At 44.7% G+C, this 16,283-nt stretch overlaps 1 protein-coding gene across 5 annotated transcripts in view; it reads left to right on the forward strand.

The window, feature by feature from the left end:
* The first annotated feature begins 739 nt into the window (after positions 1 to 739).
* The window catches only part of LOC105911673 (protein diaphanous homolog 3), a 250,044-nt gene continuing 234,500 nt past the window's right edge, over positions 740 to 16,283 (forward strand). For all 5 annotated transcript variants that reach the window (XM_031558192.2, XM_042702906.1, XM_031558194.2 and 2 more), the window contains exon 1: positions 740 to 1,392. In XM_031558192.2, coding sequence (XP_031414052.1) covers positions 1,258 to 1,392 — 135 coding nt within the window. In that variant the 5' untranslated portion in view covers positions 740 to 1,257. The remainder of the gene's footprint in view (positions 1,393 to 16,283) is intronic.

Genomic DNA, 16,283 nt, shown 5'->3' on the forward strand with positions numbered 1-16,283 from the left:
TATTTTCCAGTACATAGGCTAAATAACGGACTGGGACCCCACCTGCTACGGCTACAGAATTCCATAGGCTACCAAATGTTTGAATATTATCGGAATGTTTTTTTTTCCGTGCCAAGCTACTGCAACCGCAACCGCCGAAGAAATTCCGTAGATTTCTTTCCGTATGGTTTACTTCCATTCCGTAGCATTAGGTAACATGGTGCTTGCCAGTGGAGAGGGTCAACGGTTGCCTCCGCCGCTGTGGTGAATCCTAGTGCTGCGCTTTTGTCGATGTGTGGGCTCGCTCCGCGGCGCGTCTCACAGGGCCGGATTTTAATCTTTGTAGGCCATATGATTAGTCAGTAACTTTGTGACATCATACATTGATTAAAGTTACTTATCATGATCATTTAATTAAAATTGACTTGGCATGAATTAAACCCAGGCCAACTGCTTGGAAAACAGCAATACTAACCACTGCACCACCGATACACTTCACTCTCTGTTGGCGCGAAATATTGCAAATCTTATCGCCAGTGAATTCCTCGCCAGTACACACCTCACTGAGATCATGGTCTAGCCAGAGCCGTTGTTTTTTCCCTACCGCTCTGGGTTAGCAGATGAGCTGACAGGCACGACAGAGAAGTTGTATCTCCTACTTTAAACCAATCAGGTTGCTCGTGTCCACCCACTTGAAGTTGGAGCATTGAATCTGATTGGCTATCTTCGATCTGTCATTGAACAACCTTCATGGCGGGCTTTTCAGAATTATTAGCTAAGGGAGGACTTCTCTAACGACTGGGTCGTTTCCGCTTCAAGTTTGTTTAGAAAATTACCAAGAACTTAATTAGAGTTAGCATTTATAATTATTTTTGTTTATACTATTATAAAAGCGCAAATTGACGGGTGGTTGCCAAACCTATGCCAGTACGTCAGTTACCTCGCTAGCTGATCTAAAAAAGCCTGAAATTGGATTAACATCAGCTGGAGCTAAACTAGCAAGCCATCGGAGTAGCGCTTGTATTTCATTTAACGTTAGCTAGTTGCGGTATCTAGTTTTCTCTCAGTTATACCCCATGGCAGGACTTTATAATTAGCCTGTGACAGTGGTTTGGGACCATAGAAGATAAAGACCTCCTTGATATACCCTTAGCATGCATTAAGAAAAACTTTATAGCTTGTTTGTGCTGACGTGATTTTAACCATCCGGTAGGCTTGTAACGTTAAGAGTTTACGTTGGTAGCTGGCTAGCTCGTTTGCTATCTTCCTAGCTTAAACATGGATAACTACAATCAACGATATGATACATCTGGCCACAGTCGAGAAAATAAATTGCACCGCAAAAAAGGTTTCGTCACAGGAGTGGTAATGGGAAGTTCTGGAAATGAAGACGCCGAAAGGAAACCTAAATTTGTAAGTAATGCTATCTATCCTAGCCATGCTGTCATACCTGAAGTTAACCAACGCCAGAATGTGCCATATATGTCACCTTTGCCTTTCCGACAGTCTAGCTAGCCATTTATTAGGGTTATGGCTCCTCAGTCTAGTCGTGTTTTTAACATGTTAGTTAGCAGACCAACAAACATTGTTGGATAGATTTCTTTAAATGAATGGTGACTTTTTCTGAAAGATTGAACATTTGCCTACGTCATCTTGAGCTATTGTATATAATGTACTCGGTGGTGTCTGTAGCACTCCTTATAAAGACCAGCACATTATTGAAGAACAAGGGAGCTTTCAGTCAGCGAAGTCTGATATTTGTGGCATTTTTATTAGATTGTCTTTAGTACATCCATGCGAGTTAACCCTAAAGGGCCAGTTTGATATGTCATCCCACATACCATACAATAAAGTAATGATACGTCATTGCCTTAATAAATCTGTGAATGGGTAAATAATCGCTCAGACAGATTACAGTAGTGTCCAGGAATGTTCTGGTCTTTTTCCAACAGCACTGGCATCAATTGTGCTTTTTATGATGTACTGTCGTGGCGGTTTGCCTATTATTGAAACCGTTCTTAAAAGGCCTGCGGAATGAGTCACGATGACTAACTTAATTGCGGGTTTTTGTGAATCATCTTCGATTCGTCATGAAGTTGTAGAGAGAAAAGCTCCATGAACATTGATGTATGCTTGTTGACGTCTTACGTATCGAAGGATAAAATTAGCCAAGCATAAGTAGCCTTAATCCGGTTTCTCTTCCGTGCTTCAATGGCAGGTCGCATTGTGTCTGTCAGCATCTTAACTAACCTTACCATATCCACGTGTAGAGGTAAACAACTCATCAGTGTGACACGGTAAAATGTTTCATACATGTGTAAGGATATTAATTACCATGGGTATAAGAAAAAGGTAGCCCAGAACCATAACACCACCGATGAACTGGATTCACTGTCACCTAGGCCAGACAACGCAATCATATGACCTTATGGCCAGGTATGAAAAAAAATACCCAATTGAAATACCTAGCTAAATACATCCACCATTGTAAAATTTGTTTTGGACTTTAAATAATGATTGTGGTGTGAAAGCTTCTTGATGATCTTATTTTTCCATTTTTAAAGTCATAATAAACTTCTGGGTTAGAATTTGACAGACAGGGCAAACCAGGCTCATACATTCAACCATGATTTAGTGCAAGAAATAAATGTCAATGAACCAATGAGGTCTGTTCAATTTGTGACATGCGCTATAATGGGCAAGAACAGACCATTGCTTTTGTCACGTTCTTCCCTGTTGCCAGGTGTGCAAGATACAGAATGTTATAATGTGCACCAACGGCATGATAAGTGGTTCTCGGACCAGGATGTAATTGCTGCTTGTTGCCCATGGAGACAGACTTGTGGCTGTCATGGTTCGTTGTATTCTCCCATAGTGCTTTGCTGATCAGAGCTGTGCCACTGCCTCAGGCCTAGCGGATACCTGGCCTCCATCTCGCTGTAGTAATGGCCAATCTTCCACTGATGATTAATCGCTCCTATAGCCTATGCTGTCCCGGAGGCAGAGGGGTGCTGGGTAATAGTCAGAGTTTATGCAATGTGCATGAGAAAATGAGAGGGAAAGAAGAAACAGAAGCTTTAATGGAGGTTTTCAGTAGTGTTATAGTGTGTCTGTGTGTGTGCGCGCTTGCATGTTTTGCTAGGGTGACCAGGTGCAAGCAGACCAAATGTGTGACGAGTAGGAAGTTTGTGTGGGACATGTTACCAATGCTGAGAGGTAACCTAAAACTTTGACATAATGTCTATCTAACTGAACAACAAACATTTGTATTCTGCCTTTCGGCTCATACACGCCTATACTTTGTCCTCTACTCACTTCCACAGTAGACCAGTTGGGCCATTCAAGATACAGGCTAAAGCTTTTGCTGTGTGAAAGATATAAAAAGATGGCTTTTACCTCACCTGCAAACTTTGTGTAAGTTAGTTGTTTTTTGTGATGTTGTTGAGGAGTTCACCGGTCCCAACTCTGTTTGATTGACGGCAGACACTGCTCTCTTCTAAGCCATTCTAAGCCAGGCTTTTAGAAATGTCTTGGGCTATGTTACATTTGCATTAGCCAAGTGTCTGCTTTTGATGTAGTAGTATTATTAAATGGAGTACAAACTATGCCGCTTAAGAAACTGCTTAAGTGAGTCATGTGCCAGGCATGTAAAAAAAACACCTGTGTACATTAAAAACCAACTAATTACCAAATGCACAATTCAATTCCAAATGACCAATAAAAAAAACAAGACATTATCTCAATTTGCATGATGTGGGGATAAGTGGTCCAAATGCTGTGCAGTGCAGAGCGGGACACCTGGTCACACAAGTGTGTGCCTAGTAGATTTACTACAATACGCACTTGTATGCAGTGCCTTCTGTAATGGATTCAGGCATAAGGAAGGGTGTGGGCCTGTTCCAGAGGGATTGTCATGCTTGGCTGCTCTCTACCTCAACGTCTTTTTTCTTTAACCTCACTCCCTTTCTTTTTTTCCATTTCTTCATTTTGGCGGGACACCACCGGAATTCTTATGTTAGTGGCCTGACTTATGCCGACTTGTCAGCATGCACCCATTCCAGCAGCCTTAGTAATCTCGAAAGGAATGCCAAGACCGTTGAAGGAGGGTGGATTTCTTACTACATTTGCAGTACATAACAGCCCAACATTTTACTGCAGTGATAATGACCTCTTCAAATTGACAGACGTCACACTCAATGAAACTTTGTTTCCTTTATGATCTTTAACATTTTATTAAATATATTACATATTCTATTAATATTTTCAGAGAACTGATTGTGTTGTGTGATAGTTACTCTATATGTGTGTCATGAAGGGCATCAGGCCGCAGGCTGTAGTGGCAAAGCTGTCCTTTCCTGGCTGTTGTGCGTGTGTGTCAGGGATTATTTGTGTGAATGTGTCTGTGTGCTTGAGAGCACGCCCAAGTGTGTGTGTGTGTGTGTGTGTGTGTGTGCTTGTCTGTGTGCTTGAGAGCACACCCAAGTGTGTGTGTGTGTGTGTGTGTGTGTGTGTGTGTGTGTGTGTGTGTGTGTGTGTGTGTGAGTGTGTGTGAGTGGGTATGTGTCCCTTTTAATGTAATTAGCAGGCCTGAGCCTTCCCTCCATCCTGCTCAGGTCCACACCCAGGTTAGCAGATGACTGCAGACTGAATAGAGTGGAGCCTGTTCATCACAGACATTTTAAGGCTGAGTCACAGTGTGCAGGACATTTATCGGTGCAAACGCTCGCCGGGAATGGAAGCCACGTCCTTGGTGTTACAGGTTATGTGCTCTGCAGATGGGGCCCAAGGAACACATTTGGTTTGTGTGTGAAGGGCTTTTGTCAGCAGTTTGCAGTTTCTCTTTTTTCTGAGAGCTGCCATGCAGAGGGAGCCTTGGGTGTATGTGGGTATGTGTATAACAAAAATGAAGGGTCTTCCCCAGTTCACCCGTTGCTGTGTATTTGGATACTACCCACAGTAGTGATGAAAGTTTGATGAATGACAAGCGTGTTGTCTATGATGTTGGAGAATAATGCAGTCAATGCAGCTTCAGCTGCCGATCGATGAGAACACAATCAGCATTCAAACAAAAGATGTTTTCTGTATGCCATCTTAATTTGCTTTAAACCTGGACACAATTCCTTTTTTTTTTTTTTTTAAATGATCAAATACTTTTTCAGGAGCAGAAGCTGTCTTTCATTGAAAAAAAGATTCAACCTGCTCTGTTGGCAACCTGTGTTTGAAAGAAGACGTGGCGCAGACGTGGCTCCAGTGTCTTCACTGCTGATTGTTTCCCAATCTCTCCTGCTTAATCCTCATTTGATTTTCAAGCAGAGCAGGAGTCTTTTATGCTTATCCCAGCAGCATCTCTTATCGATTGCGGCCTGTGAATTAGGCTGTAAATTAATTGGTTTCTGCAGGTGAGAAGTGAAGCATGCCATCCTACAGTGGCCAGTAGACATGGACCGGTGGCCTGGTCTGATATGGCCTCAGAAGAGAAAGGAGGTACACACTAACTGAACATGATAAGGCTAGTATGTATCCTGGGAGAAGCTGTCTTCTGTAGTCTTCATTCTGAACTTTTGTCTTATGCCCTTCCACATTTGAAGGGTCGAGGTACCAGAAATATTTAAAAGATATTTAAACTCAGCCCTGGGTGTTAGCAGTTAGTGTTATTTATTTTAGTTATTTCATTTGATCACCTTTAGTAATTGTTTTAGAAAGTCAGTTAATGAGGTTTGTGCCTTAAAAATCAGGACTATGTGAATTTCGTGTGCATACATCTCAGAGCCACACTGGAGAACAATATCTGGTCTTGTCTGCTGTTGTTGTAAGTAGCCTAATGAAAGCATTTGGGCCACTATTAAGTTATAAGGATGCCAATGCCATGCAGCTAATGTGAGCACATAATGAACCTCGGAAGTGTTTTCCTGGTAGCTTGCTGGTCTTATGAAGTTTGCTGGCTGTCCATTAGGTGGTGCTCAAAAACCATGATATGATTGTGTATACATCCTCCGTTCTCCTGATGCACCCCTATCTACCAGGGTTACATTGCCTGTAGCGGGCTATAAGGTTGCCGTGTTCATAAAACATGTTCTGAGCTTCGGTGGGTAATAGATTTTCGTTTTAGTTACCAATAGAACATTAACATTTATGAAGAAAAAGTCTGACTTAATGCTTGACATGGCTGTCATAACATGGTTATACATCTGTGACCAGATGAAAATCTTGGGTCAATTAAAATGAATTGGTTGTTATATATAATTGGCATCTAAACTGTTCAGTGCTTGTTTTCAAATGAATAGACGTCTGGTATAATGACACATGCACTGTGTTTGTGTGCATGCCTGCAAGCTTGTGTGTCTCTGTGTGTGTGTGTATATACTGTCAAGCTCAAGGGGTCAAGTCACTACCCTTAAGTACCACGAACACTGTTGGCATTGTCTTGTGCTTCACTCTTGGTGACCTATAACCACAGCTGAATTGTCATTGGCTAGCTTCGATTAAGAGCCATGAGTCTTCTATTATTTCTCTCTGTTTTTTCTGCTGTCCCTTCTGTTGTCTCTCTTTTGATAATAATGCAATATTGGCCTCACAGGGCTGTAGGCAAGACTCTGCCTTTTGTCTTAATTTGATTCCACCCGAACCTCATTAATAATGAGTCCTTTGATGAGGCCAGAGTGAGTTGTTTCCGGTGAGTCAGAAAGCACTCAATTTAGCCCGATTAGCCGCAATTGCCAGAGCAGGTGTTCGAATTTGTTCGTTGACATTCCCCGGTCCCCTTCAGAATGCATTGTCCTAAGCCAAACAATCACCTCTCCCATCTGGCTCTGCGGAGGCCGAGAACGAGACGGAGGGAGAGCACGTGAGTGAAAGCCGCAGAGACGGAGCAAGAGAGAGAGAAGGATGGAGTACAAGCCCCGGACTACTGTTCCGACGGGAGTGCAACATGATGAGGGTCAACGCAACTAGAGGAGCGAGCGGCAATTAAGCCGTCAGATTGATTCCTCTGTCGCGGACAGCCGAAGAGAGTAGCAGGTGGAGGAGAGATCGAAAAGAAGATCTGGGAAGGGAGAGGGAGATAGAGAGAGAGAGAGAGAGAGAGAGAGAGAGAGAGAGAGAGAGAAAAAAATAAAAATAAAAGAAAAGAAAAACAATTTACGCCCAGCGTTTGCGGCGATGCCTGGACATCTGGAGTGCCAACAGCTGGCATCTCATGGGCAATCTCGCTCATGTCCCTCGCCCAACACCCCGCTGTCCCTGCAGCCCGCAAGCAGGGATGTGTGTGTGTGTGTGTGTGTGTGTGTGTGTGTGTGTGTGTGTGTGTGTGTGTGTGTGTGTGTGTGTGTGGGAAGTTGAGCTGAGACACCTACGTGGGGACCCCAGGAGTATGTGTGTGTGTGTGGGTCTGGCATGGTGTAGGTGTGAAGTGAGAGACTGCTATGGGTACATGGTGATGGAAGGTGTTATAATAACTTTATAAGTGATTTTATAAACTGATTTCATAAGTGAGACAGTGAGTTTATATAAGTGAGTGACATGGTTAAAGTCTGTGGTAACATCTGAGTGAGAGGTTAATATAATATATAAAACATTTTTTACATTATTTGGAAGAGAAGCTTTGGATAACCATTATCTTCTTGTTGTTCTTTTAGATAAATTCAAGTTGACAAACTTATAGTTGGCTTTATGGGGTATAAACTCTTGAGATTTGGGGTGAAGGGGGTGTTTAGGATTCTGAACCCTTTTCTCCTCCACTGCATAGTGTAAGATAAAATCAGTTCAATACGAATTTATTAACAACTTATTCATATTAACAATTTATGGGCCTATTTAACCAGTATACTAGTGCAGTTAGAACACAGTGTTCAGACCAGAGGCCTGGAATAACAAGAATTCATCTGCTTCAGCTTAGCTGACCAGTCCAAGGTATGAGGCCTTTCTAGCAGAGCGCAGAAGAGATAAAGGCGCCATCTGCGTAGGGGAGTGAAAATGTTCACGAAGCCATAATTGTCACGTAGAAATTATTACTGAATCAGACTTACAGTCCCCTAGAGGCGGATACCTGAGGCCCCCAGGAAGTAACATCAGTGGGTCTGGCCCTTAAAAGACTGAATCTTTGTTTTGTGTATCAGAATGCATTCTCCAGTCTGGCGTGACGGAACTGTGTGTGATGAAGTCAGGTCAGGCTGAATTTTGTGTGACTATGTACCAGTAAAACTACACTTGTTACAACTAAATGCTTCGTTCTGGTGGTCTCTCTCTCTAAACCAACACGCAAGAGTAAAATTAACTTAACAATAGGAAATGTGAAATTGGCCTATTTGGTTACCTGACTGACTCTACGGTGGTCATACACACTGAGATGCTCCCATCTTCCACCAGGTTGTTTAAAAAACACCCCCAGACACAGGCAGATCAGGGGGGTGACTTGACATCACTGGATTCCACCCAGGTTTCTCTTGTCATGCTTCACCTTGAATACCACACAGATAGGAAATTAGACACACGCATACACGCACACACACACGCACACACACACACGCACACGCACACACGGAGCGAGTGCGAGTGAGAGAAAAGGAAAAACAAACTGAGCAGAGGAAAGGAGTGCTCAGTAAGTGTGTGGAAGACAGTGCATGGCCTTGGCAGAGGTGAGAGGTTGGGGCTGTGGCGCCTCCTCCTCATTGGTAGTCGCCGTGGCGATGGCACTGCTCTTATTGAACAGAGCCAGAAGCAGGAGAAGCAATTACAGCAGCTGCCGGCTGTTTATCACACCAGCGCCCAACCGGCCGGACCTCGCAGACGTTTCAACGTGTGGCCAAATGAAAAAGATCTGACTCCCCCACCCCCCCACATCTAAGGACCTCGTAATAATAACAGCAACACAAAGAGGAGAAAGCACAACTTCAGAGGGCGTTCCAATTACAATTACATTTCCCCTTTCTAAACTTTTCTCCCTCTTCCTTTTCCCTTGCCCCTTTCTCTCCTTTATGCCCTCTCCCTTTCATTTTCTCTTTCTCTCTCCCCCTCTCATGAATGCAAAATTATTTAATTATTCCTCCCGTTTTTATCTGTAATGCCATGTCGTTGGGAATGTGCAGGTACCTTTCAGGCCTGCTGTTGTGTGATTGACTGCTGCTGGTGGCTTCCTGGTGTGGTTACTCATTACCAGCTGTGAGGATCGGCGTGGTGAATAGCCCGCCTGTCACACTGGACTTGGGTCTCTGCTTTTACAGCTGACCACAGTGACAATCCAATCCAATGACATGAGCGATGGCCTGGGAAAATGCTCCGTTACAGGAGAGGCAAAAAATAAAAAAACCCAGGTATGGTCTTCTAGACCTGTATTTATGATGTTTTTCACAGGCAGGCATTTATTTTAGTCCTCTAGCCTGACAAAGGGCTTAACAGGTTCCCTACAAATGCCTACAGGTAAACATCCACATGACTGGGATGCATAGGCATTAATTAAGACCTCTTTAAAAAAAAAAAAAAAAAAAATGAAGAAATGTTTAAATCTCATGTGTGTTCAGAAATTAGTTTTGACTGGCATTCTTTACCCCATATAATGTACTAGATACAGATGTTAATGGATTATTTTTAGTTTGTAGGGCTATGGAATTCTGAATAGAAAACCACACTAAATGTGTTTTGCTTGCAGAAGCCAATATTCTGTCTGGTGGCCTGTCAGTCTTCATGGGTGTTATGGGCAGCTCCATAATCACAAATGATGATACAAGAAATACAATAAATGAAATATTTGATAATGGGACCTAATATGGTGGCCATGTTTTGGTATCAAGATGGAGACAAATGTATGGAATCTGTTTTAACGTGCTGTACTTACTCCCCAGTGTCTGCACACATAATTGGTTGTCAATTTATATAAAAGAAACTCTGGTCACATTATGTTGTTACATGTGGGGTTGTACGTGTCTGTTTGCCCGTGGTTGCTGATGAAACCATTACTACAATGCAGGTACTTTTATTTTGAAGTATACTGTCTGGTCTTTGGTTAATATGGATCCTTGTCTGGAAGAGCACTATATGACAACGAATGTCTCCACTAATCACTGCTTCCCTAAGATTCCAATATGTGCTGTGTGTACTTGCAAACTGTAGCAGCTTTTTAATCCCACATAAACTCTACCCCTGTGGTTTTGGTTCAAGCTTTCTTTGTCATCCTCTTCACTCGAGCTGTATTCCCTCTTCTACCTGTCTTGGTGTGAGTGTGTTGGTTGGTTGGTTGGTTGGTTGGTGAGTTTGTTTTTTTTTTTTTTTTTTTTCTTTGTTTGGTTGGTTGGGTTGTTTGGTGAGTTTTAGATGTTGCTTTTCTGTGATTCTTCGGACAAATATGCCCTGTCCTGTAAGAGCTTGGCTGGAGTAAGAGTGTTTGGAGTGTGAGGATGTCTGTTTTCATGTCCGGAACCATATTCGGCCCTCCCTTGACTAAGCTTAACTAGAAGAACGGTTGGTAGCAGCATCAGACTAGGTAAAATGTGATGGAATAAGGCTGAGATGGCTCTGTCTAATACTATGCTTACACTGTTTGATCTGGAAAGCATTTTGTGTATTGTGCCACTCAACCGTATAGTGTTGCAGAGTCAAAAGCCATCAGATGACGAGATCCTCTCATAGCACCATGTAAGACTGGCTTGAGTCACACTCATTCGCTAGTTAGGCTAGCTTATTGCACCCTAGGAAGCGTTCACTATCGGTTAGAAATGTAGGAATATAAAAATTGTGAATGTGGAATGTTTATTGCTTCAGGCTGCAACAGCAGAAATTGCAGTCAGCGGTGTAGTCGGAGAGGGAGAGGGAGAGAGAGACACAAACAAACCTGGATACTCGGCCCCCTGAAGCATCTTTAATTTGGCTGCTTTGTCATCTGTGTTGACATATTGTAAATTATTTTCAAATGTAGATCAGTCACGGGTTGACTTTTAAACTTGACGTTTAATTTGTTTAAATTAGAGTTTCTGGTTTTGTTGTTTTTGTTTTTGCATTAATAAAGTGGATGCCAAGAGAGGCAACCCATGGTCACATAGTGGTTGCCAGTTGCCAAAATCTGGTTGCCAAAGGCAACTTGGCAAGCGTGAATGTCGAGCCCCAGTGTGTGTTTGTGCATGCGTGCGCGTTAGCAGTGTGCCAATGTCATGCTCAGGAGCAAGTTGCGTAGGTGATTGTTGATCAGCAGGAACGGCTGTGGGAAACAGAGTCTTGTGGTGGGAAGAGCTGCAGTGTGTTACCACTTGCACGCACAGAGACAGACAGATACACACACACACACACACACGCACAGTGTGTGTGTGTGTGTGTGTGTATCTGTCTGTCTCTGTGCGTGCAAGTGTTTTTGATGAATGTTCGTTTGATCAGCCTTTGTGTTTATCCATTTATGTGTGTGTGTGTGTGTGTGTGTGTGTGTGTGTGTGTGCATTTATGTGTGTGTTTTTTTTGTGTCAGAGGTGTGCATCAGAGTGTTGGTTGGAAAGAAGGGATTGTGGTTTCATCCTACAACAGGAGGCATGGCGGTTCATGACTGGCATGATGAGTGAATTCATTCTGCCCTCCCCACTCTCTCACACTCTCTCTCTCTCTCTCTCTCTCTATAGGGCCAATGATTTTCCGCGATAACGGAAAACGGACGGAATTCGCGGAATGAACACTTTGAAACGGAATTGCACCTTTGAAACGGAAACATGATTTTGTTCATACAAATCGCCCAAATTCCCCTGTATTTTGGGCTGCAAGGCTATATTTCTTTCAAATAAACACAACAACGATTGCAACAATGAACAAACATTAATTAAAGAACAAAACCACTGAGAAAATGTCACGTCTGCACTGAACTCTGCTCTGGCCACGCCCCCCTTTTCAACGGTTGACCCACAGATTTCCGCTAAAGCCACATTCAGTCACATTCACGCGCTCGTCTTCCCAATCGCATTTAAAACAAAAAATGTTTAGTCTTCTGTTCTGTTGATGGCTGGCAAACAACAATCTAAGAAGGGCACATATTATTCACTCATTTTAAGCCATCAATCTACCTCAGGGTGAACAAAATGAGCTGAAACGAAAAAAAAAACGGAATTCACCAAATGTGAAACGGAAAATGCATTTTTTTGAAACGGAAAATCATTGGCCCTATCTCTATCACACTGTCTCTCACTCACTCACTCTCTCACACACACACACATACACACACACACACACACACACACACACACACACACACACACACAGACACGTGCGCACACAAACGCAGACAGAGATTGTTTCCTGTCTCCATGGTAACAGGGCGCCGTGGCAGCAGATGCAGCAGCAACAAGGGGTGGGGATGTTGGCCTGTGCCGCAGTGGGTTTTTGCCTATGAGTTTTATGGGGTTGTTGCCCTTCGAGGGAGTATTCTCTGCGTGTGCGTGTGCGTGTGCGTGTGTGTGTGTGTTGAGGTGTGGGGGTGGTGGATCTCGTGGAGAGAATGGTATTTGTGTGGAGCGGTCATAGCAACTTCCTGCTCTACAACCTTCTGCAGATGAGTCCCGACATGAAATCCCATGGGTTGGGGGAAATTGGCAAATAAAAATAGACAAATGTGATATAAAGCTTACAACCTTGAGCCATGGTGTTCCATCAAAAGGGTAGGGAGGAGGTACTGGTGCGGTGGGTGGGGGGTCCCAGGGTGTCCCACTTCCGATGACCTGACGCGCCTCCAGAGCTGGGTAGGTGTGAGATGGAGTTTGGATGTAGCTCTCCTCTTCCCTTTGTCTTCAGCTCCCTGTTGCCCTTCTGTGGCTTTTGTCCATCTCTCAACCACACTATTTGCTGTCTGTCCTGGCATTCCATGTTTCCTGCACACACACACCCCCCACACACCCCACACACCTCTCCTCTATCTTTGTCTTCCCCCTCTCACTCTTGCTTTCTTTTTATTTTATTCTAACCGTCTCTGTCTGTCTCCCTCCCTCCCCCTTCTGTCCTTCTCTCTCCCCTCCCCGCCCTGCGACTCTGTCTTTCACTTCCCTGATGGCCTGATTGCTATGCTGCTCTTGGTGGCCACTGGCACCTCTTACTGCCTGACCTCTCCTGTGTCCATGGAGACGACCTGTCAGCTCCAGTCTTTGCCCCTCCCGTCTCACACTGACGAACTGCGCTTGGACACAGAGCCTGAAATGAGACCTAACCCAACTCTCCACCACCTAAACAGGGCTTGAGGAGTACAATGAAAATGTATCAAATATTCAAAACTGGCTCTGCACGACCACACACGCACACACACGTACGCCGCACACACACACACACTCACAGTAGCACATAAGGATGGTCGTCACACATATCCATACAAATGCAAGAAATGTGTGTGTATGTATCTGTCATTACTCTGATTCTATATGGTACTCTTTAGAAATGGCAAGAAGGTATGCTGGAGATGCTCTGTTTCTGATTGTGAAGCACCTCTGCCCCTCCATTTCTAAAACCCTATTATTCTCTCTCCCTTTTGCTATTTGTCATTCTGTTGGTATTTCTTTTCTTTTTTTGTGTGCCCAGACCACCCCCCCCCCCCCCCCCAAACACACACACACACACACACACACACACACACACAAACACCTAATACATCACCCCACCAGGCAAAGGCGTATCTGTCGTCTTGAGTGGCTGATTGCAGCACAGAGGCGGGTCCTCCCACCCAAGGTTAAGGCCCCGTGAGCAGCAGGTGATCGGCAGCCTGGCCTAATGGACTGCAATCCACATGATTAGCGGCTCTCACCTTGATGGAGGGGGCGTCAGATTGATTTTAATGGGGGCTCACTGCACTTCACGCCAGCGTCAATGAGTGAAAAATCTGTTTGGCATTCATACGTCTTGTCAGGGTGTAGGGGAGCGATTGATGGAGGAAGGTGTTTGGTGTGACCTTGATGGCTGACGTGGTGATCTGGCCATCTCTGCCATTTTTCTGTATGTATGCGCACACGAACGAACGAACGAACGAACGAACGAAAGCACGCACGCACAGACACACACAGACACACACAGACACACACAGACACACACAGACACACACAGACACACACAGACACACACACACAGACACACACACACAGACACACACACACAGACACACACACACAGACACACACACACAGACACACACACACAGACACACACACAGACACACACACACACACACTCCCCACTAACCATGTTGTTACCTGGTGGACCTGTGCCACGTAGGCCATTCTGTTTTCCCAGCGCGCTCTGGTCCTCCCTCTCGGCGCGGTGCAGGAGGGTAATTGAAAGATGCATTATCAGTGTTTTAATTAGCGGGGACTCTCCACAGATAACAACGCAAGTGAAACAGATGACTCGCAGGTCCTGCTCCGCACTCCCACTCTCAGAGGAGGAGGAGAAGGAGGACGGCGTTCACAAAGGAGAGGCGCCGCTCTTTTCTCTACCCCCGGTCAGCCGTAACTGCAGAGAATGAGCTGCTGGCTGGGCGAAAGGGAACCCTGCCTGCATGAATACCAACAAGGTCTCTGCTGCCTCCTCGCAAAGGAAGATTTCCAACCACTGTCCTCCCTTCTCTCCTTATAGTCACCATTAATAAGAGCCAAATATGTCCCCTCAGTCTTCTTTCTTTCTCCCCTTTGGCCCACTTCCTGGCCACAGCCACCTCTCTAATTGACTTTGTGTGTCAGACTCCCGCGATGGCCATAGCACGAACAACCGGATGAGCCTCGCCTCCTCACTTCGTTGAGGTCGTTCTGGGCTGGGAGATGGGGTGTCCTAGCAACTGTTGCTGGGCTATGGCAGAGCACAAGGCTTTTTTTGGAGGGAGTAAGTAGTCCCCCGCCTCTCTCCATCTCCTCTCCCCTCTCCTAACCAAATAAAGTCATCCAACTGAAGAAGACCACAAATGACAACAAGGGCAAGAGGAATTGGAGCATGACTGGATTTGATCCAAATGAAACCACAAATGAAGTGGAACACAACTGCAAGATGTTAGCACTTTGCCCATCAAAATTATCCATACCTCTTTTCAGGAGACAAAGCCTATACCCTCCTATCATTATGATTTGAAAAGAGTGAAGAATATCAGCTTAGGTTGACGCCAAGTAGCAGTTTCCCTTTAACCAACCCACACTGACTTTGGCAGAGTCGACCTTTCAGTGGCAGAATAGCTATGATGGATGACGGCACACTGTGGCCTAATAAACAGCCATAATTATTAATAATGCATGGCACAGGAGCAGGCTAACGCCACTAATTACAGCCATAATTCTGTTTAATTAGACAGGTGGAGGGTGAGAGGGAATTGGACTGAAATGCAAAAGCGGAGCGCCTTAGTCACTGCCGTTGCTTTATTCCTGAGTTCGTTTGTTTCGCCGTTCTGAGGCTAAGTGCTTGGCCAGTGATGTTGTCATCTGTCCTTTCAGTGGCCATCCTGACCAGCTGGATTACAGGTGTGCATTTACAGCAATGGTTACCTTCTAAAGGCACAGTCAGTTTCTTGAGACTGCCATTTGTGTGTGTGTGTGTGTGTGTGTGTGTGTGTGTGTGTGTGTGTGTGTGTGTGTGTGTGTGTGTGTGTTCAAGCTGATTCTGATGCCTCTAGCCACCAACCAGTTGTTTGAATTCAGTTGTTTGTCAGGAACTACTCACACTGAGTCCTTTGCATAACCCATGGAGGAAATAAATCCAGCCGTAAGGAGTGTTTGTTTGGGAGCCGTGGCCAGACTGGTTAAACGAACACCATTAGCAGCCACCACTTATGCCAGCCCCCTTCCATTCACTCACATTAAAGTCGAGGGGCTCTGTTTTAACAGACCCTGAGAGTAAATTTGCCAATTTCCTGAATGACAGCCTTTAAATTCTAGCCCTCAGTCTCTGTAGAATTTATTCGGCACAAGGCATTGTAGAGAAAATAAGTGAGTACACACACACACACACACACACACACACACACACACACACGCATACACAAACACGCACACACACACACACACACACACGCATACACAAACACGCACACACAAACACGCACACACACACACACACACACACACACACACACACACGTGCTCTCACACATTCGCTCAGAAAGTGAATACATTTACTTGTAATTGCTGGAAAAGCACAGGTTAGAGAGTAGCCTAAAATGCTGATTGTGTTCCCCTCGTGAGGAATGGCAGCCTGCCTCCCTGCAGTGAGTCAGCCGGGGGAGGTGGAGGGGTGGTTTGGGTTGGCCCATGTTAATTTAAGTAGAGTCATTCAGGGTACTGGAAGTGTTTGCCTTTATGAAGGTGTGGTTTGTTTGTGTGATA

The sequence above is a fragment of the Clupea harengus genome, chromosome 21 (genome assembly GCF_900700415.2).
Source record: "Clupea harengus chromosome 21, Ch_v2.0.2, whole genome shotgun sequence".
NCBI lineage: Eukaryota > Metazoa > Chordata > Actinopteri > Clupeiformes > Clupeidae > Clupea > Clupea harengus.